Source organism: Saccopteryx leptura, chromosome 11, assembly GCF_036850995.1.
Source record: "Saccopteryx leptura isolate mSacLep1 chromosome 11, mSacLep1_pri_phased_curated, whole genome shotgun sequence".
NCBI lineage: Eukaryota > Metazoa > Chordata > Mammalia > Chiroptera > Emballonuridae > Saccopteryx > Saccopteryx leptura.
In genome coordinates, this window is record NC_089513.1 from 76,200,691 (window position 1) to 76,221,987 (window position 21,297).

Consider the following 21,297-nt stretch of genomic DNA (forward strand, 5'->3'; position numbering starts at 1 on the left):
AGTGTGTTACTCACCACGTGTCTGTTAGCACACTAAAAATAACTACGTTTTAAATTCAGTTTCATAGGTGAGGGCATTTCCTTATGTTACATATTTTAAAATGCAAGTGTCCTGATTTGAAACTAAAGTATTCTGTGTGTGTATGTGTGTGTGTGTGTGTGTGTGTGTAATGTGAGTTATGTCCTCTTTACAGGAGCTGAGGTACACCGCTCATAATAAAAGTGTTACTCTAGTAAATGATGAACCATTAAGAGATAGTAACACACTTTCGAGAAGAGAGTCTGTTGGTTGTATTCTCGTTCGTTTTCCCCACTGTTCCCTGCATTTCAGATCCCTCATCAACACACGAAAAATGCATTCATGAGGAAGTGGACCAGAAATGTCATATTAGCTACTCGGGAATTATGCAGTTACTTTTTTTTTCCCCCTCAGAATGATTTATCAAAGTAAACATTAGAGAACATTCGTTCCTGCAATTACATAATCTTCTGTAGCTACCAGCGCCAGTTGATAGTTTTAAAGCGTTACATAGTCCCCCACCAGGCTGTCAAAGACAGGATCTTTCTGATTCCAGATGCAGAGTTCACTCTTGGTTACTTCTGTACACCAGTGCGTCCCTCCTTAGTTCGCTGGGACTGACAAACACAACGTGGGGGTTAGTTCTTACCGTAATCGCAGGTCCGGCAAAGGCCAGGCTGAGCAGCATGAGGAAGGGGATGGCCTCTTGGGTCGGCTCGATGTAGGGCATGCTGAGACTGCGGTCATAGCAGCTAAACCCCGAGTGCACGGGTTTGAAGACATCCGTGAGCTCGAGGAAATACAGGCTCACCACCGACGACGCCAGTATAGGCAGCTGAGGACGAAGGACAGAGAAGGTCGCTGTATTCTTCGACACAGGCCATCCACAGGACGCGTCCGCCATGCAGTAGGAGACACGTGTATTTCCCCCCTTTCTCTCAGCGCTTCTCGCCAATCACAGAGTTACTTACGGTCATTCCTAAGGACGACCGCTTCTGCCCTCGAAGCGCTAGCTCCACCCATCTCATCCACCTCGGCCGGCGGGTGGCTAGGAGCCCACGGTCCCTCACCTTCGCTCTTGGGTGGCCTCCCACCTGGTCTCCTCCTTCCACTCTTGCACTCTGACCATATCCTAGAACATGTCCCTTCCTATCTCCACTGTTCCCGTGGTTCCCATTCTGATCTGGATGTCACACAGTGGAGGGCAAGTTTCTGCACGGCCTGGCCCTTGCTTCAGGGTCTTACACCTTCCGGCACCACATCTATCCCACTCCCCAGGTCTTGGCTCTTTTTTTTTTTTTTTTTTTAAATTGAGATATAATAAACAGGTAACATTATATTAGCTTCAGGTGTGTAACAGAATGATTTGATATCTGTATACAGGTATATTGCAAAATGATTACCACAGTAAGTTTAGCCAACATCCATCACTACACAGAATGACAAACTTTTTTTCCTTGTCATATTCAACAATATCTGGAATGAAGATTGGTTTATAAATATTAGTATTATTAAAGTCGTTGTTGCTGTTAATGCTGTTATAACTCTTAATAATAAGGTACCTGTCAAATGTCACCTTTTTCATGATGCCTCACCTGGCAATTATTTTTGAGAGTAATTTCCTCACTTTTAACTTCCCAGAACTTCTTTTCAGGAAATTATTGTGCTTTGTTCTTTACTGGCGTTATCTGTCACAGATGCGTTAATAAGTCTTTGCTCTGCTTCCCAAACAAAAGTCTCCTGAAGGCACAGGCCTGATTGTACTTATTTCTATGTTTCTACTACCAATATACACCATAGCGACTTCCAAGTATCTATGCACATATATACACATAATATACTCACATGAGTTTAAATAATTTCTTTTGCTAATATTATAAATCTTAATCCTTTTAGACATTAGTAGTTTTCTTGAAACTTCCAAGAAAATAATGCCATTTTTTTATCCATGATTTTTTTTGTTTCCATATTAGGATTACATCTTTCTTCCTTTATGATGTTTGTTTCTCTGACTTTTTAAAAAAGTATCTTTTACTCTTTCACATCTTGCTTTTAAGAGTGATTTGAACAGCTTGACCAGACAGTGGTGCAGTGGATAGAGCGTCAGACTGGGAGGCAGAGGACCCAGGTTCAAGACCCGGAGGTCGCCAGCTTGAGCGCGGGCTCATCTGGTTTGAGCAAGGCTCACCAGCTTGAGCCCAAGGTCGCGGGCTCGAGCAAGGGGTTACTCACTCTGCTGTAGCCCCCGGGTCAAGGTACATATGAGAAAGCAGTTAATGAACAACTAAGGTGTCACAATAAAGAATTGATGCTTCTCATCTCTCTCCCTTCCTGTCTGTCTGTCCCTATCTGTTCCTCTCTCTGTCTCTCACTCTGTCTCTGTCACACATACACACACACAAAAGAGTGATTTGAACAAAATATTTATACTATTTAGGGGAAAATAATTTATTCATTGTTTTCCTCTACTGTTATTTCATACTGGACAGTGCCGTGAATTAAATTACAATGTTTACTTTTAACATACTTATTTTCAAAGGTATCTTCCACTTTTGAGATGCTCAACAACAGAACTTTATTTTTAAATGTAAGAAATTTAACAGATGGTCTGAGCTCATTTTGGCATAGATATATACATAATAAAATTGCATAGACATCTTTCGAGTGCACTTAAAACGAGGTTTAAAAAGAGATTTAAAAAGCGTTATGTAATCATGCATGAGAAATTTTATTCTCTACTTATGTTGTAGTCAAGAAAAAGGTACGAACCACATTATTTTTATGCTTTAATACAGAGGAGGAAAATTACCTGAAACTTAGGAAAAACGGTTTTCTTCGGAAAGAAAAGATTGAGTCTTATAATTACCATCTGCTCAGGGACTTGTGAGTAATAATAACAGAGCAATTTTTAAAGTGAAAATTATAACAGCTTTAGAGAACAGGGCAAATGAAAGAAATGTGTTCCAAAGAATGATTACATTTGCCAGATAATACCGATTATTTACACCGGTTTTAAAAAGAAAAACAATTTCCAGTGCATATCAATTGTTCCGAAGCATTTTATGGAATCCATGGCGACGACACTTTCTCTAGGTCAGGTAGCTTCTTATTTTTAGCACCGTTGATAAGAAGGAAATCTTTGCTTCTCATCTGAGAGTTCACTTTGCTCTCAGCCTGGAGTGGTACAGTTCAATTGCTTCCTTTTTCACAGCCCTGGTGAATTCAGAGTTTTCGGAGATCCTCTTAAACTGGAGGAGATCATCGTTAGAAAGGGCCAATGAATGTATGTGATATCCATGGCTTATTTACTTATTCATTCAATAAATACCTATTCCGAGCCTGCTAGGGCCGGGCATTGGTTTTGTCCAGTTTTGATACAACCAAGTCCTTAATTGTCATGAAGGTTTCATTCTTGCTGAGGAAGAGAAGACTTGAGAAATTATAGTATTAGTATATATCCTTTGAAGACGAGAAAACAGAGGACTGAGGTAATTGAGTAACTGGACTGCTAGTGCTAGTGTAGAGCAAGGGGGACCTACCTAAGTGGGTGCATTTAAACAGAGCCTTGAACGGGCAAGATTGAACACAACACTATGAGAAGCAGATAAAAGACCCAGTCCGAAGGGAGCCGTGATACAGGATGAAGTCCTCGGAGAGGTGGGGTTAGGACCGGAGTTTGCAGAGAATTGAAAGCCATGGCAGAAGTTAGTATGTTACTCAAAGTATATTTGGAGACACTGTATAATAGGACTTGAAAGAATATCTCACAACGACCAGTCTGGCAGTTGGGCTGAGGATGATGGTGGTGGGTCTAAAGCAAAAGGAAGGCGAAAATATAGAAGAAGGTCCTCCAAGACTCGACAGATGTTTATTATTAAATACCTAGACTGTGCTGGGTGCCGCTCTGGGTGTTGTGAGGACTCTAGCAGTAAAGAAAATAGAGAAAACCGCTTGGACTTGTGGGGCTTAGAGGCTAGCGGGGCGTGGCAACTGCAGTCACCCAGGCTAGAGATGGTGGCAGCTTTTATTCGAGTGGAGACAGAAATAAAGAGACAGGACTTGTCGACGTGCCGGTTACTGAAGAGCAAACAATAAAGGTGAGGTCAAGAATTTGGGGCTTGAGCTGTTGGGCCAGTGATGTCACTAGTTGCAATGAGGACGGCGGGGAGAAGCTTGAGCCGGATCTGTCTGGTAAATTCTACACCTGAGATGCCTCAGCATTGTCAACATGTCGCTGTCGAAAGCGAGATGCCAACCGGGGGCCACAGAGAGGCCCAGGCTGCCTGGGAGGAGCTGTCCGTCACGGGACAGGAGGCCCAGGCTGCCTCGGAGGAGCTGTCCATCACGGGACAGGAGGATTTAAACAGCATCGCCTCACTCGTGAGGAACGTCTGCACGAGAAATTTCAGTTTTGATATAAATCATGTCCAGAGAAGTCAAAGAATGTAACTGGGTACATTCATTCCGCTCATACTCAAAAGATAGTCCAAGAGAGGAAGAATTTTTTTTTTTTAAATATTAATAACACAGTTAAGATGGAAGGTTGGGAACCTAACCAGGTAAGTGTTCCCAAATTACATAAAGGTGAAATTTACAACATTAATACGATACGTTGAAAGGAAATTCAAACCGGAAGAACTATTAGCAGATTGGAGTGACTTTGTTAAAGTTTGTGGCCAGTAAGGAGTTTGTCATAGGTCAACAATGATGATAGCATTTTTCATTTCATACAGTGCAATCTTTAATGATCTTCTTTAGTACTTTTTGGCTTGTAGCTAATGCAGATAAATGTTCCCTTTAAATAGTGACAATAACAATAACTAATAGTAGACGAGAGGGCTTCATAATTTAAAAAACCACTTCATCCTAATTGTAGCATATTTAGATTAATGTCAACGTATCTTAGAAATACAGGTTAAAAAAACAACAACAACAAAGCTAACATGTGTAGTGCCATTAAGAATAGGTCAGAATGAGTCCCTGTGTTATTGAAGGTCTAGAAATCGAAACCAGTCTTCACAAATAAAATGGTTGTGGCTGGCACAACAAGCATAGATATGAAATAAAACAGGGCAGTGTGATTTGGGGGGGATCCTTTTTGTCCTCTTATCTATTCCACTAACTTCTGGGATCAGGAACAAGTCGCTTCCCCTTCCTGGGGACCTCTCACACTGCCACCGAGTTCTGAAGGTCTCCTTGGCTGTCCTCGCTCACACCATCACTAACACACAGACCGTGTTAGTTTCACCACTTCTATTCCTTCCACAGTTTGTCCCATCCATCCATGAATATTCACAACGTCCTTAGGCATTTTAAAATAAATTTCACGATGCAGTCCCTGATCCAGAGAAGGGACACGCTCCACCCTCCCGCACCCCCCGGCTTCCCAGTCTGGGCCAGTAACCGGAATGTGATCTGTTCATTTCCCAGAAGCACGGCCCCGCTCCAGCCGGCCGCCGCTGGCACACGTCACCATCTGGCACCGGCCAAGTGCTTTCCAGGAAAGAGCAGCCCTGGGCGGGCTGCAGTGGAAATGCCAGCTCGCAGGGCAGACGGGAGAGGTGGCCATGTGTGCAAAGGCAGTGACGGGCACCAAGAGTGAAGGGTGGCAGGTGTTTTCAAGTCCTCCTGTTAGGGACCTGAGCTTCCAAGGTCTCACTTGTTCTTCCCCGGGCAGTCTCTCCCATGCCATTATGTATTATTATTGTGTTTGTTGTCCTTGTTATTATTTTGGTCATATTTTAAGGACCTTTAATTTTATCTTAGATGTGGTCTGCTTGTAGTTCATTTCCACTTTCCCCACTGAATGACTTCTCATGTAAAATACCAGGATGGGGCCCATTGAAAGTTCCAGCCATCGGTGTGTGTTTGGCTGGCTTTCCCTGACCGCACGGATGGGGGCCCGACGGAAGCCTCCATCCCAGGTGGGGCAGCTGTGACCCTTTCCTTCCCCTCCTGTCCGAGGACCAGGTCCTTCAGAGCACACAGATTGTCTCGTTCCTCTCCTCGTCCCCGGGACCTCGTACAGGGAGGGACCCGACATCCTGGGGGCCCATTCTCAATGCAGACTCCATTAATTACATGGATGAATTATCTGAACGAAGGTATTAAATGCTTAGATGGTTTCTGTAATGGGGTGAATACTGTTAAGGGCCCAAAATGGCGTCACTTGTGCTAAAAGCCCACGATGCCAGACGTAGACTGAAAACCTGATCTAACTGCAGGGTCAGACTCTCCCGGAAACAGGTTCTTAATCAACCAGTCTGGAATTTTCTGGTCAAGCAACATCAGCTCTCTCCATCCCCCCCCAACAAGGAAGCCCTGGCCCCAAAATGATCCTTTCTTTTCCTTTCTTAGTAGCTCCCTTAGCCCACCCTTCTTATAAAATCTTTCACTTTTCACAGACCCTTGGAGCGCCCATCCGAGTGCAGGCTGGGAGGCTGCCTTACACACACACACACACACCCGGAGAGCTCATTAAAGTCCTGGGATCTTCACATTGACTCGGTGGAGTTGTTTTTTGTTTTTGTTTTTTAACAATATAATAAAATAAAATCCCCAAGTTTAAAATCCTTGTTGATGTCTGCCAGACAATGCTTCTGTGGTGAATTTCAGAAATTTTAATGATTAAAAAAAAACAAAACAAAGAAAAATAAAAAACACAAGAAACTCAAACGGGATCCTTCACATTGCAACAATAATCACTAAGGAAGAGCAAAGCGGACCCCATCCATACAGTAGGGTTCAGGGGGACCCCATCCATATGGTAGGGTACAGGGGGACCCCATCCATACGGTAGGGTTCAGGGGGACCCCATCCATTCGGTAGGGTGCAGGGGGACCCCATCCATACGGTAGGGTGCAGGGGGACTTCATCCATTCGGTAGGGTGCAGGGGGACCTCATCCCTATGGTAGGGTGCAGGGGGACCCCATCCATATGGTGGGGTGCAGGTGGACCCCATCCATACGGTAAGGTGCAGGGGGACCCAATCCATACGGTAGGGTGCAGGGGGACCCCATCCATACGGTAGGGTACAGGGGGACCCCATCCATACGGTGGGGTACAGGGGGACCTCATCCATATGGTAAGGTGCAGGGGGACCCCATCCATACGGTGGGGTGCAAGGGGACCCCATTCCTACGGTAGGGTGCAGGGGGACCCCATCCATACGGTAGGGTGCAGGAGGACCCCATCCATACGGTAGGGTGCAGGGGGACCCCATCCATACGGTGGGGTGCAGGGGGACCCCATTCCTACGGTAGGGTGCAGGGGGACCTCATCCATACGGTAGGGTGCAGGGGGACCCCATCCATACGGTAGGGTGCAGGGGGACCCCATCCATACGGTAGGGTGCAGGGGGACCTCATCCATATGGTGGGATGCAGAGGGAACACCTGTTCTACGTCTTTATGCCCAAACATAAGCCGTATCTTTGCAGCTCTGAGAAGACTAATCACAGTCCCTCACGTGAGCTAACAGCAAAGTCTGAGTAATGGTAGGAGGCTGTTTTACGAACTGAATATTGATCTAGCATTAGGCTTTCGGTAGTAAGCTTTGTAACCACCAGCTTTAACCTCAGGGCCTGAAGATTTGTTCCTTCTCCAGAATTAGACACTGACGGATGTGCATCGTCTTGGGGCGCATTTTGTTCTTTAAACTGAATTATAGACTAAGACCCAAGGCCAAAGACCATTGTGGAAACTAATGGCTTTTAAATCTTTTCTTCCAGATATAATTTATTTCCTCTAGACTTTAAAAAGTCTGGGTGCTCATAGTAATTGAAGGCTGCTAATATTTGCCAGGTCCTGTTTAAGGTACTTGACATGTCTGAATTCGTCCAGTCGTTATGAAGACCTCCTTGATGAAGGGTGAAGTTCTTATCCCCTCCTCACCGCTGAGGGAACGGAGGCATTGACAGCTGACATGAAATTGTCCTATAGATGGTAGACATAAATATAAAAGGACCTAGCACCATCAAATACTTCTTTTTCATACATGTAAACTTCACCTGGAAGCTAGAAGCCAAATGAGAATGTAAGCTGGAAGAATTTCAAAAGTTAATCTCTAGAAAGTAGAGAGTTTTTAAAAAAAGATTGCTGTCCATTTTTTTTTTTAAATAAGGTTTTTCCACGAGAAAGACTGACAACCTATACCAAAATCTTTATTTGGACCTCTACCAGAATCCACATTTTATTTTATTATTTATTTTTTAAAGATTTTATTTATTCATTATGTAGAGGGGGTGGGGGAGAGAGAGAGAGAGAGAGAGAGAGAGAGAGAGAGAGAGAAAGGGGAGGAGCAGAAAGCATCAACTCCCATATGTGCCTTGACCAGACAAGCCCAGGGTTAGAATCCACATTTTAATAGTTCAAATCTCAATTATACAATATAACCATCTCCCAATATAACTACCTAACAGGCAAAACTTGTAATTCCTTAGGGCATATCTGACTTCCTTTTTAAAGGGATTCTAAGAAACTCATCTCAATAGTCTAAATGAGGTCGCTTATTCTCAAAGATTGGATTATCCTTGGATCATTCACAGTTTTTGGAGAATATCTCCTATGTATAGAAGACGTACAATAAATTATCTCTCACTGGCAAGACCAAGGAAGGGTCCTTAAGGCACGTGGCCTCCATTTTGCATGTGTGTGTGGACTTCTATCCAGAAATGAGCATGTCTTCCATTAAACATTTACTTTTTATTAATTTGTACTTGACATTGTAATGAACTACTTTATCACCGTATGCCTAGTGTAAAGCATACTTAACCGAGGGATACAAAAATAAAATCAGGAAAACAAACCTTTTTCCAGGGAATCAATGTTTAAAGTCACACAGAAAGTTTACTTTTGACAAGAAGGAGGGGTGTTGTTGGCAAATGGGACAAACCAAATTCATTGACGAGGGACTGAGTTCTCATTAGAAATTGTTAGCCATGTTACATAATTCTTATGTCATTGAAGGGTCACCCAGACTAACAGGCCCCACAATATTTTCACTGTCTCCCAGATGAGGAAACTGAGGCTGGGTAGAAGTGAGTCATTTGCCCAGGATTACAAAGGTAATATGTAGACCAAATTTTAAAAAAAAGTATATTATTTTATAGGGGTGAAAAATAGATATCTAAAAAGTCGTTTTACCCTAGCACAAACAATTGTCTTTGCTGGCATGTGTGCTTTATGTAACTAAAATAGTTTTCTACAAAATTCAAAACTGTAATTTGCTTGTGTCAACGATGCCTCCCATGGAAGTCTCAAATCTCAAATAATCCATGGGTCTGCCCATCACACGAGCAGAGTGTGACTGAGAAATGGCGACCTGTCGACCTTGGAGTCTGATTTACCCCTCAGCTGTTCTGTGTAATCCCTGAGGCCGGCCGACCTATCTGATGGGACATTCATCATCACTCACTTTACGCATAAAACTGTCTCCACTGGCTGAAAACAGAAAGTCAAGGAAAAATTTATGTTCATAATGATTCGTCCTGTTTCATTCCACCCAGTCTCCGAGACTTGATTGAAATGCCACTGTAAACCAGGAAGCATGCCAGTAATGATTTCCATTAATTTACCAAAAGGCACATAATCAGCAACCCATACATATGTAATCAATGGCCGGATGAACGGTCATGGAAATACCAACAGATTACACCCCGGCATACCACATTAGCACCCCTTCTTGGAGAGCACTTAGTATATATAAGATTGGTCTCTTCCGGACTCTGACCAGGGGGTACTAACATCTGAAGCATGACTCGACTTTGTGAAGTGGCAGTTGTACTCGTAAAACAGTCCCACAGCACAAGCTTTGATGAGCACATTTGATTGCAGATAGCCTACCCACACACCGTCCCCGGTTCCCGCTCCCAAAACAGACAGTGCTTATCTTCTCCTCAGAATGCAGGGACTTTAACCACCTGTATTTTCACTTCTCCCTCATTTATACCTAAACGGGTCCGATGTCAGTTTCATAAGGAGGTGCAGCAGCCTCCTCCTCCCGGCAAGGAGGGAGGCCATTATCCTCGTTGTGTCAATGAACATCAATGAGCGAGCGTCTAATTGACTGACAGGAGAAACACCTCAACGTTAACTGTGTCAAGATGAGCATTTCTGTGCTTGGCTTCCACATTCCAAAATCCGCTTGACCACAAGGAAATTAATCCATTCTGTGGTTATTATCCAGAAGTACCTGGCTCAGCTAATTATTTCTGGAAGAAAACATAGAAAGCCGGGATGCTCATAATTAGACCTTGCCCAGTTTAAATACAGCCTTTTTTCTTTCTTCTTGTGGCCAACATGGGAGAATGACACTACTTGGATTTTAGGCAAGTTCTTGGACCTCCCTGAGTCTCGCTTAACGGAGTTTAACATCCACTCCTCGGCTGTACTTAAGGATCAAGCGAGATGATGCATGTGAACAAATCTCATTAAAACCATAACGGAAAATTCAACATTATTTTGTTACCAGTGGACGTAAATTGTATTCGAAGCCCTCCAATATTTCTTCTTTCCCTTCCTGACTGTCAGACGCCTCATGTCCAGGGAAGTAATTGCAAAACAATAAGTGGGCCATCGGCCAATGAGAAAGAAAACCGTCACTTTCAATCTTCCGATCGTTAGCGGCACCCATGTTTTTCAAAGAGCCTACCAACTGGGAAAAGGGGGAGATTCATTTGTAACAGCCTTAACTTGTGGTGTAATGCCATGTGGTGTCACAAAACGTGTGTCCTAGGTATTCAGACATACTCGCCCACAGCCAGCCCAGTTTATTCCTGTGTGTGGCGCTCGGGTGACCTGCATTTTGAGTGTTGTAATCCAGGGGGGAGCTTTCTAATATAAGTCACTCTAGAAATAGTCGTAATTAGGACCAGCACTGATCTGACAGAAAGGTAACTCGTTAACCTTTTCAAGCCACTATCTGCTCGTTTGCGGTGGAAGAAAGACTCGAACCAGATGTTCTTGGAGTACATGATGTTGTTAGGCTTAACTCCATAATTAACGAGACAGTTCCTCGTTGTTTCAGTGAGAGGTGGCTCGGGAAATAGCCAGTCAGTGCTGTGTATGTGGTGTGTGTAAGACATCCCCGGCACAAGCAGTAACAGCTGTGCCTCAAAAGCCTTTTAGTCAACAAGCCACCCGAGACCACCCAACTGCCTAAAGCCAGCCTCCATGGCTTGCCCCCACCTCGGGCCCCTCGCATGCGCCCACCTGTGCCATGTACCGTCTCAGGCTCTTTCTCTGGTCCCACTGAGAGCCTGGCCCCTGTTTCCATGACCTCTGTGGGGTTTGTCCTCCATGCGGTGTCCTCTCACAGACCGAGGGAGTCCACTGTCCTTCATTTCCCTTCTGCTCTAAGCCCTCTCCCCACGCCACCCACAGCTGCCCATTCGGCCCCCACAGGAGACTCACGGCCGCCCGCTGTGTGCCCCCCCCCCCCCCAGGAAGCACTTGTGAGGAAGACGGTCAGCGTGCAGTCTGCACGTCCACGGCAGGATCGAATCAGCTGCTCTACGGAGGGGGCGGCAGGCACAGAGCCGAGCTCAGCGGCTGAGTGAAGAGAAATACTCTTCCTCAACTCAGTCGGAGCCCAATCGGGCATCTGCCAGGGACGACCCTTCACATGCCACGAAGCCCGCCAGGCCGCGGTGGGGACGGAGCTCCCACCCACGCTGTCACTGCGTCCCACGTCACCTTCCGAGGCCGGTGCTGGGGATGAAGAGTGAGGTGGACAAGCTCTCAGACCCTGGCTACTTCACTAAATTGCTGTGTGTCCCCAGAAAGCTACTTAGCTCTCGGAGTTACACTTTGATGATGGGAAAATAAAATAAGGATATTAATACCTTCTTGGTACCACCTTACCATGACATGACTACTCCCTTGCAGGGTGTTGTCAGGATGAAAGCTCACGTGTATGCACAGGGTCTGCCACTGGAGGGAGGCTTGAAACGGACTCTTCTTTTTTCTAATCTCGATTTGTGGTTGGAGAAGCCAGTATCTGTTTCTTTCTTGTCTAAGAATTGTAACACAGGGGACAGTTGGAGTGACCTGGGGGTGGCGTCTAGGAGCAGAATCTCACTGACCAATGGCAGGCTTGGTGTTGTGTATTTGGTCTCGATATTTGCAGGAATGTCCCCAGTTAGTCTCTCTAAAACTTAGGGATGTGTCATATGTTCTCTATTTGTTTTTTGTTTTTTTTCTTTTTCCTCCAAGGACTCCGTGCATTGTGACTCTAAATGAGGAGGAACGATTTGTCAGCTCAGCTCTGCTGTCAGGGTTGTGGGGAGGACTGTGAGCGGACTATCTCTCTACGCATCTAGACGAGAGGGAAGAACAAACCTGCAGCCACTATTTCGGGACGTGCAATGCAGACATCTCGGGAGTCTGAACTTCCTGCGGATGTGAAAGCGTACGCCAAAGGTAATAAGCTAGCGTGTTCCCCAGCAAGAAGATCAAGTGAGTTATGTAATTTGCACGCCTAGGAACACGAGCTAAAACAGGACGCCTTGTGAAACTGATGTGTTTGCTACTTAGGAGTCTGTGGACATTTTCCACGGGGAAGGACACACAGATTGCACTGAGGTTTTTGTCAGGACACCAGACGGAGCCACCCAGGGTGTCTCTGCTCCGACAACGGCTTTCTGAGCCTGGTGGGTAGCTTGGCAGCGGAGAGGCAAGGCTTCTTCTCCTGAACACACCCTGCTGTCACCGACCCCTCGCGCCCCACCTGCCGTGAACGACAGCCTGAAACATTCATGTTCAGTATCACACAACACGCAAGTTAGCGAAAGCTCTCCGGAGAGTTTCCAGTCTGTTGTGTTTAACGTAGTCTCTGAATCGGTAATTCTTCACGTCCTGTTACTTGTATGCTTACTAGAGAGAGAGCTGATATTCTAATTCCTGCTGAGATTGTGTGTGCCCATATGTGAAGGGGTGTGTGTGTGTGTGTGTGTGTGTGTGTGTAATAGATGATATTTCAAACTACCTGTGTCTACAGCCCTAATAAAAATATCTTCGCAAATAGGTCAGACTTCTACCTCCTTCGAGTGAACATTAGATTAGCAATTAAAAAAAATGTATGTCATAAAGCACAATGCTTACATGAGAAGAATCTCTTTTCCATGTATTTATTAAGAATGTACCTCTTTTTTTTTGGCCTAAAAAGGTGATTTATCCTTTGTTTCTATTACATATGGAACTGAGATGAACCCCGACATCTGGGCAGGGTGACGAATGAGAACCTAGGTGCAGGTCTGGGCACAGCCCACGCCGCGCAGGAGGGAGACGCTTCCGGCACCCAGACAACCGGCCTTTATCACTGAACACCGGCTCACGAAGCCCGGAGGACCTGGGACTGATTCTAGGTCTGCGGCCGACAGCGGTGCTACTGTAAGTGATACGCCCGTCACGTGGAGAGCGTTTTGGAACTCTAAAGGCAACCAGACACCTGTTCTTCAGCGGAACATTCCTTTCTGCCTGCTTTTCTGGTTCACCTGGCAAGGCCGTGGACGTGCTTGTTTTGAGTGTTCCTGTCACACCTTGACCCTTCTTTCCCCAGGCTAAACAACGACAACGGAACTGTCAGCGTTGTCCATGAAGCGAGGCCCCCTGTTGGAAATCATCATGTAGTTTTCAAATCACCGGGTAATAGCCACGTGTTGGATTCCTGTCCACCGCAGACCTCTTTATCAGCGGCCGACGGGCAGCTCAAACCGAAGAGGGGAGAAGAGTTCCTTCTATCCCTTCCCGTAATGCTTCCTTAGCATCAGGTGTGGTGGTGAACTGGGGGCATGATTATTCAATTCCAGTGGCTAAGCAGCTCAGCTTTGTGCTCACAGGAATCTAATGCAGAGACCCTGACACCTCACCTGGGCCGTCAGCGTCCCCGCTCTGTCCCAGAGCCTCGCCACGGACACCTAGTGAGGCGACACTGGCTGCCAACTAGTGACTCAATGGGGAGCACGCACTATCCACCTACTCTGCGCTCACAGGTGCCCTGCAGAGGGGACAGGGGCCCGCTGCCAGGCCAACCACACCATCTCATCAGCGCGTCTTTGCTGGGACGACATCTTCCTGCTGCTCCCAGTGGGTGACCACAGGACGTGACCTGGCCTGCGTGAATATCCTTTCAACACGTTGAGAGAGGGCACAGCCTGCCGGCCCCGGTGAAGAGCGCATGCTCTGACTTACCCCCCACGCCCCATCCCCTGCCCTGCTGTGCCTCTGACCCTGCCTTGGGGACCAGAGCAAGTTAGTTAACTTCCAAGAGTTGCCATTTCTTCTCCCTTGAAACATGGGTGTCAACAATGGCCTCTTTCTTAACAGGGATCTCGGAAGGCTAGCAAGACGGCGCAGGTAAAGCACTTTGTTTTATTCTGACTGCAGACTAAGTGCTCCCGAGACGACTGCCGAGGTTATCGTATAAACCAGGGGTACTCAACCTTTTTATACCGACCGCCCACTTCTGTATCTCTGTCAGCAGTAAAATTTTCTAACCGCCCACCGGTTCCACAGTCATGGTGATTTATAAAGTAGGGAAGTCACTTTGTTTTATAAAATTTATAAAGCAGAGTTACAGCAAGTGAAAGCATATAATAATCATTACTTACCAAGTACTTTATGTCGGATTTTTGCTAAGTTTGGCAGAATAAATCTTTATAAAACAACTTACTCTAGTTAAATCTATCTTTTTTATTTATACTTTGGTTGCTCCGCTACCGCCCACCATGAAAGCTGGAGCGCCCCCTAGTGGGCGGTAGGGACCAGGTTGACCACCACTGGTGTCAATGGTATGTAGCGCTCCTGTTTACTCCCCTCCCCTACCCCCACCACTAAGCTCCGTTAATAGAGGTCAATTTCAGGAAAGCTCTGGAACCCAAACCACCACTATTAATATATACAAGAGAAATTGGGCTTCTTCCGAGCAGTGGGAACTCCCAAGCTGTGTGCTGTCAGGCCGGGATCCCTGAAGACCAGCCCGGAAGCGGAGCAATCCAGCTGAGGGCAATTATGAGAGAGGAGCGGAGCCGCTACACCGTGAGGGTCTGCCCCGTCTCGGGCCTGACGCGTGGTGTCTTCCACGCGTTAACCTCACTTTCTAAGAGAGGGGCATTGAAAATTTTTTCATATATGCGTATTTGTAGATGTCATCTAATTTCTATGACATATGCAGATAGTGAGTATGAGAGAAGAGACTTGGCCAGAATTATCTAAATACTATGTGGCTGAGCCAGGCCAACCTGTCTGCCAAAGCCCAGGTGGCTCCCAGTGGGCCACGCTGCCATTTTTTCAGCCATAATTTGGTCCACCCCCTGGTCTGAATGAAAGTTGCTCCTCAATGTCCTAGTTCAAGTTGCTTCCCCTCATGAGCAGCGGTTTAAGTTGTCTTACGAAGTTCTCTGACTTAAGGCTCAGAGGCTGTTTTCTCCTGAAAATCGAGTCCTTTCTGCCTCATTTTGTTCCTTAAATTATCATCTGAAGTATCAGAGCGAAAGCTTCCAATACAGGCTCTGGGCTGATATGGGATGGAGGATTCGCTCATGTTTCACTTTTCTGTCTTAATTACTGACGTCTCGGGAAACTATATTGTTAAGCAAAGCGTCACTCCTTTCTTAGCATCGGACTGACATGTTAATTCATGCTATATTTGTTCTTCCCCCAAAGGAGATGTACCACTCATTTTCACCGCCTTCAAAATGAGTCATTCCAAAGGAGCTTGGTAACGCGTCCTGCCAACCCCTTACACTGTTGGTGCGCTAACGTCTCCTCCCATTTTCTAGCACATCTGTTACTCCTTCATCACACTCTTGAGTTTCAGGGAGCTCATCTGCAATCCATGTTTGTGGCTGTTACCCCCAAGACAATATGTCATAGATGCTCATTCAAACTCCATGAAGTGTCCTTTTTTTTTTTTTTTTGACAGAGAGAGAGAGAGAGAGAGAGTCAGAGAGAGGGACAGACAGACAGGAAGGGAGAGAGATGAGAAGCATCAGTTCTTTGTTGCAGCTCCTTAGTTGTTCACTGATTGCTTTCTCATATGTGCCTTGACCGGGGGCTATAGCAGATCGAGTGACCCCTTGCTCAAGCTAGCAACCTTGGGCTCAAACCAGTGACCTTGGGCTTCAAGCCAGAGACCTTTGGGGACAAGCCAGCAACCATGGGGTCATGTCTATGATCCCACACTCAAGCTAGTGAACCCCGCAACCTCGGGGTTTCGAACCTGGGTCCTCTGCGTCCCAGTCCGACACTCTATCCACTGTGCCACCGCCTGGTCAGGCCCATGAAGTGTCCTTAAGCAACTGTTCTATAGCGTGCCCTCCTGAGGAATTCTTAGAGAATGTGTGACTGGGTCAAAGTGAATGTCATGACTCTGGGCTATCTCCACTCATGGGAAAGGGGTGACGTTAGTGAGATGTTCATTCCTAGAGATGCATTTCCAATGCACGGTGAGGCATTTTTACTGATGACATTCTAGATTAGGGGACATGGACTCCTGGGACAGGTACCTCAGCAGGGCACACACTGACCCTTCACAGGCACAGCCTTCATTCTCGGGTTTGCACCTCCTCTCAGGAATTTTCCTTGAAGCCCTTCGGCTGTGGTCCCACTGAAGTCAACTCCCAGCTGACCTCAGCTGTGCTCTGTCCTGGAGGTCGGACCAAGCAATGAACTGGTCTGTCTGTCCTAGACGGATGGCACAGGTCCAGATGTGAGTGACAGTGCTTTGGTACAAAACAGCGGGTGAGCAATGTGACACATGGCCTGGCAAGGTTGAGCTTGGAAGCAGGTACCTCGTCTCTCCTCCCTTAACCTTTTTCATCAGGGCGTCTTCTGCTGACCACATTTTTCTTTAAAAAAAGGTCTTTGTTATTTTTGGCAAAATTACCTAACCCATGGCCTCAAAATCCCTTATAAAAAAGAGGAAGGGCAACACAAATGAGTCTCTTAATCACTTTAAATAAACTGGACAGTTTATTTTCTTCTTCCCTAAGGGGACGTGGATCAAGTCAGCCATCATTTCTCTGAGACTCATGCAAACCACATTCATCTTTTTTAAAACTGAAGTCATGTAAAACCATGGGTGACCCTTAAGAGACACTTGCAGATATACTGTTCTCTATGAAGCTGACAATCTGACCATGTCCCTCTCCCAAGTTTCAGGGCAGTGACCACCCCTCAGCACAGATAAGCCTCACAATCAACAAATGCAGAACCTACTCTCTGTACTTGGAAGGGTTAAGCCTCCATATTTGGCTGAAAAGACAGCTAAGGAAGGATATTTATAATTCAGCAACAATCTTATCATCTTCTCCGCAACCCAGGCTCTAATTACACAGAACACAGGTTCATGCCTCAAACCATCTGATTTCACTAAACCTATTCAACACATTTCTTTCCTACCTATGATTTAATAAACCTCTTGCTTAAAAAGATGTCTTCCCAATGTAATGGACCACAGTGCACGGAATCACTGCACCTGTCAATCTTTATAACCCTCCCATAAAATTGTTCCTCCCTTAAATACTGCATTTGGGTGAGGTAGAGGTTCATTATGGATGCATCTGCAAATCAGTTGCCTATCTGTAATACTGCTCAGCACAGAATAAATGCACATGTACAAATCATGAAAAATTAGATGATGTCATTTCCTTTATACATACATACATATATGTATGCATACATGAATGTATATATATATATGTGTGTGTGTGTGTATGCATATATAATATGTTGCAAATCATGGAAAAGGGCAAGTAAATTGATGCCTAGAGATGCAGACCTTATTTTAGAAGCAGATATGAACACCCTAGTAATTATGATAGAAAAAGGGTTCTATTCTTTTTTCTCTTTGTAATAAAGCAATCAATAATTCCAATACTATATAAACATCCCCAGCCCTCAGCATGCACCCTGGGCATGGCAGTGTGCATTTGAATTCTTGATAAAAGCTCATTGAATTCTAGACATACACTGGCAGACTGAAGACACGAACCCGGACATATGGGCATCATGGCCCATGGGGCCACTGACGCTGTGCACACGGACAGGCAGGACAGGAGGACCCAGGGACTGGCCCCACGCGCACTCACACAGGTATCTCTTCTCTGCAGGCCACGCAGCAGCGACACCGCTAGTGGCGGTCACCCCGGGCTGGCGGGCATTCCCAGGCACACTCGGGGGAGCCCCCGAGAGGCTGGGGGGGTGGGGAGGCGCAGGGTCGGGCACACATGGCTGCAGCGCGCACCCTGGCACCGTCTCCGCGCCCCCCGCGGTGCAGGATCCGAATCCGCCCGGAGCCGCCCGGAGCCTCTGCATTATGCCACGGCGCGGGGCCCACCTACCTCCACGAAATAGAAGCAGGGTAGGAGGGTGACGCTGTCCTTGATCACTTTGCCCTTTGGCCTCTCCTTCGCCGACATCCCGCCGCCAGCCCGGGTCTGCGTCCTCCCCGGGCGAGGTGTGCACAGCGCAGCGAGGCGAGCTGCCTCCTCCAGCCGCCTGCGCCCGGGCGCGCTGATGTCACATTCCCCGCGGGCAGCGCCGGGGCCGCGCAGCGTGCAGCGCCCCCGCCTGTCCCGGTCCCCGCCTGTCCCCGCCCCGCGGTGCGCAGCCCGGCGGATCTCCGTCGCCCCGCTCCGGTCCCGCGCCCTGATTTCCCCGGCGGAGAGACGGCCAGCTCCCTCTCCAAACTGTTGCTGCAATGGCCTCCCCTCCCTCCCCTCCCGCCCCGCCCTGCCTCCCTCCCTCCCCCCGCCCCTGCCAGGCCTCGGGGCTGTCGGAACTGGACGTCAGGAATCGGAGAAGGGGGGTGCAGTCCTGGATTTCGCAGCACTGCGCGGGGAGCCGGGGCGCCCGCTCCGCCCTGGGAAGCCTCCTGGGTCGCCCCGGGGAACGCTAACTAACCCCGGGATCGCTGCCCGGCGGGGCCTGGCTCCTGCGCCCTGGCCGACAGCGTTACAACCAGCCTCCACCTGGATCCAACGCTGAAAAGTAGGCCGAGGTGGGGGCTTGTTGAGAGCTGGCTGCGGTCCCGGAGCGCCGCCCCTTCGAAGGTTTTCTCCGCCTGGGGGACGCCCCACGCGGCGACCACTGCTGTCTGGGGACGGGGAGGCAGATGTGCGGCCCTCTCCGTGCACCCCAAAGGCTAGGGCAGTTCTGAGCTGGTCCTTGCAGCCCCGGAACAACGCCGGGATGACAGCCACAGGAGAAGGGAGCCCTTCTTCGGACGTTGACAACCTTCACCTTTGTGGGCAGCTGTGCCTGACTGATCTCAACTCTGTGGCTGTTTTAGCCACCCAGTGTCAAGTGTCAAGTGATATAGGAGAAAAACAGCCAGCAAATACAATAAAATATCTGTCGCTGAGCCTGACCAGGCGGTGGCGCAGTGGATAAAGCATGGAACTGGGATGTGGAGGGCCCAGGTTCAAAACCCGGGGTTGCTCGGCTTGTGCGTGGGCTCATCTGGCTTGAGCACAGGGCGCTGGTTTGAGCCCAAAGGTCACTGGTTTGAAGCCCAAGGTTGCTGGGTTGAGCCCAAGGTCTCTGGCATGAGCAAGGGGTCACTCGCTCTGCTGCAGCACCCCCCCCCCCCAAGGCAATCAATGAACAACTGAAGAGACTAAGGAGTTACAACAAGAATTGATGCTTCTCATCTCTCTCCTTTCCTGTCTGTCTGTCCCTATCTGTCCCTCTTTCTGTCTCTCTGTCGCACACACACACACACACACACACACACAAGAATCTGTATCTGAATACAGATAACCCACTTCCATTCTCCCATGTCCAGGCCACCATCAACATCTCCAAAGTCTCCATCTAAGCATGTGACAGCCAGGTTCCACCCCACTTTTCGTGTCACCTCTTCCATGGCTTCTGTGGTTTAAAGGACAGACATGTGTTTCTCCCAGTTGGGGAAGGGGGACATCTGAGATCAGGGTGCCAGCAAGGTCAGGTTGTGGTGAGGTCTCTCTCCTTGCCTGGCAGGTGGCGGCGGCCTTCTCCTGACCTCTCTCGGTGGAGAGAGAAGGCAAGTGCTACGTTTCCTGGTGGCCTCTAATAAGGGCACTAATCCCACCATGAGGGGCCACCCTCATGACGTCAGCTAAACCTAATGATCTCTCAGAGACCCCCCAACGCCAATACCATCACTATCACTTGGGAGTTAGGGTTTCAACATATGAATTGGGGGGGGGCACAAACATTCAGTCCATAGCAGATCCCACTGAACAGATCCACCCACACCCACGTTTCACTGCCGTTCATCCTCATGTCCTCACTGTCTTCCCCCGGGCTGGGGCTCCAGAGTGCAGTACCATCACTCCCCATCCCCCCATCCCTCACCCCTACGCCACACTCTCTTGGCAAAATCCTAGCCCCAGTGAAACCCAGCTCTGCGCCCTCACCAGAACAGCTTAGAGCGTTGGGAGAACACACACAGCCACGTTGTCTCGTCTTACGTTAGATTCATGACCACTAACTTCGGGTCCCACACGCCCACGACCACAGTCTGTTCACTCTCTGACTCTCTGAGGACCAGCTCACACCTGCTCCTGTCCCTTTACACCTTGTCCTTCCTGGGTGATGACTTCACCTCTTATTTCCCCTCAGAAAATGGTAGAAATTGGAAGGGAACTATGCTGTCCTCCTCCAAAGCTGTGGACACGATTTTATGTGACCCCATTGAATTCTCATCACCGCTGTACGAACTGGGTACCACTGGGTCGTCAGAGACGTGAGGTCCCGTAGGCCAGGGCAACGGCGACGAATGCGGCGGGGATATCGGAGCCGGGAAGGAGCTCCGACTTCTGTGAGCTCCAGACCCCTTCCCCGCCCCACCTCCGTCACGGACACCACGGGCAGGCCAGGGGCCGCACTGGGGTGTGGAGTGCTGCCCCCCACATGGCGGTCATCGCAGACCAATACAAGCTCTTTCTCATCTCCTTGGCAACTGGTCGGCCTTGGGAAGTGTGTCTGATGTTTATTATTAAGGTTCTAAGAACTGTACACAATTTAGTCACGCCTTTCGCAGACATCAACCCACCCCACTGCATTCTGAGGGCACAACGCCAGGTTTTACTGCATTTTTCTGAGAGAGAGGGGTTCTACCAAAAAAAAAAAAAAAAAAAATGATTATGCTGATGGGGAAAAGCAGCCTAAAACACTGAAATGAGGAAAGTCCCGGGAGAGGGGACAGCGACGTTCTTCCTGGTTGTGACCTCGTGACTGATGATCTGCGTGACCGATGGCAGACTGCCCTCTGCCCCGAGGGGCTTGATCCAG

The 21,297-nt window shown here is 47.8% G+C and overlaps 1 protein-coding gene across 1 annotated transcript in view; it reads right to left on the reverse strand.

The window, feature by feature from the left end:
- Window positions 1-18,702, reverse strand: part of PLPPR4 (phospholipid phosphatase related 4) — a 34,097-nt gene extending 15,395 nt beyond the window's left edge. The window contains exons 1-2 of the mRNA XM_066353487.1: window positions 18,360-18,702; window positions 668-853 (exon numbers count right to left, since the gene is read on the reverse strand). Coding sequence (XP_066209584.1) covers window positions 668-853; window positions 18,360-18,437 — 264 coding nt within the window. The 5' untranslated portion in view covers window positions 18,438-18,702. The remainder of the gene's footprint in view (window positions 1-667; window positions 854-18,359) is intronic.
- Window positions 18,703-21,297: the final 2,595 nt, after the last annotated feature.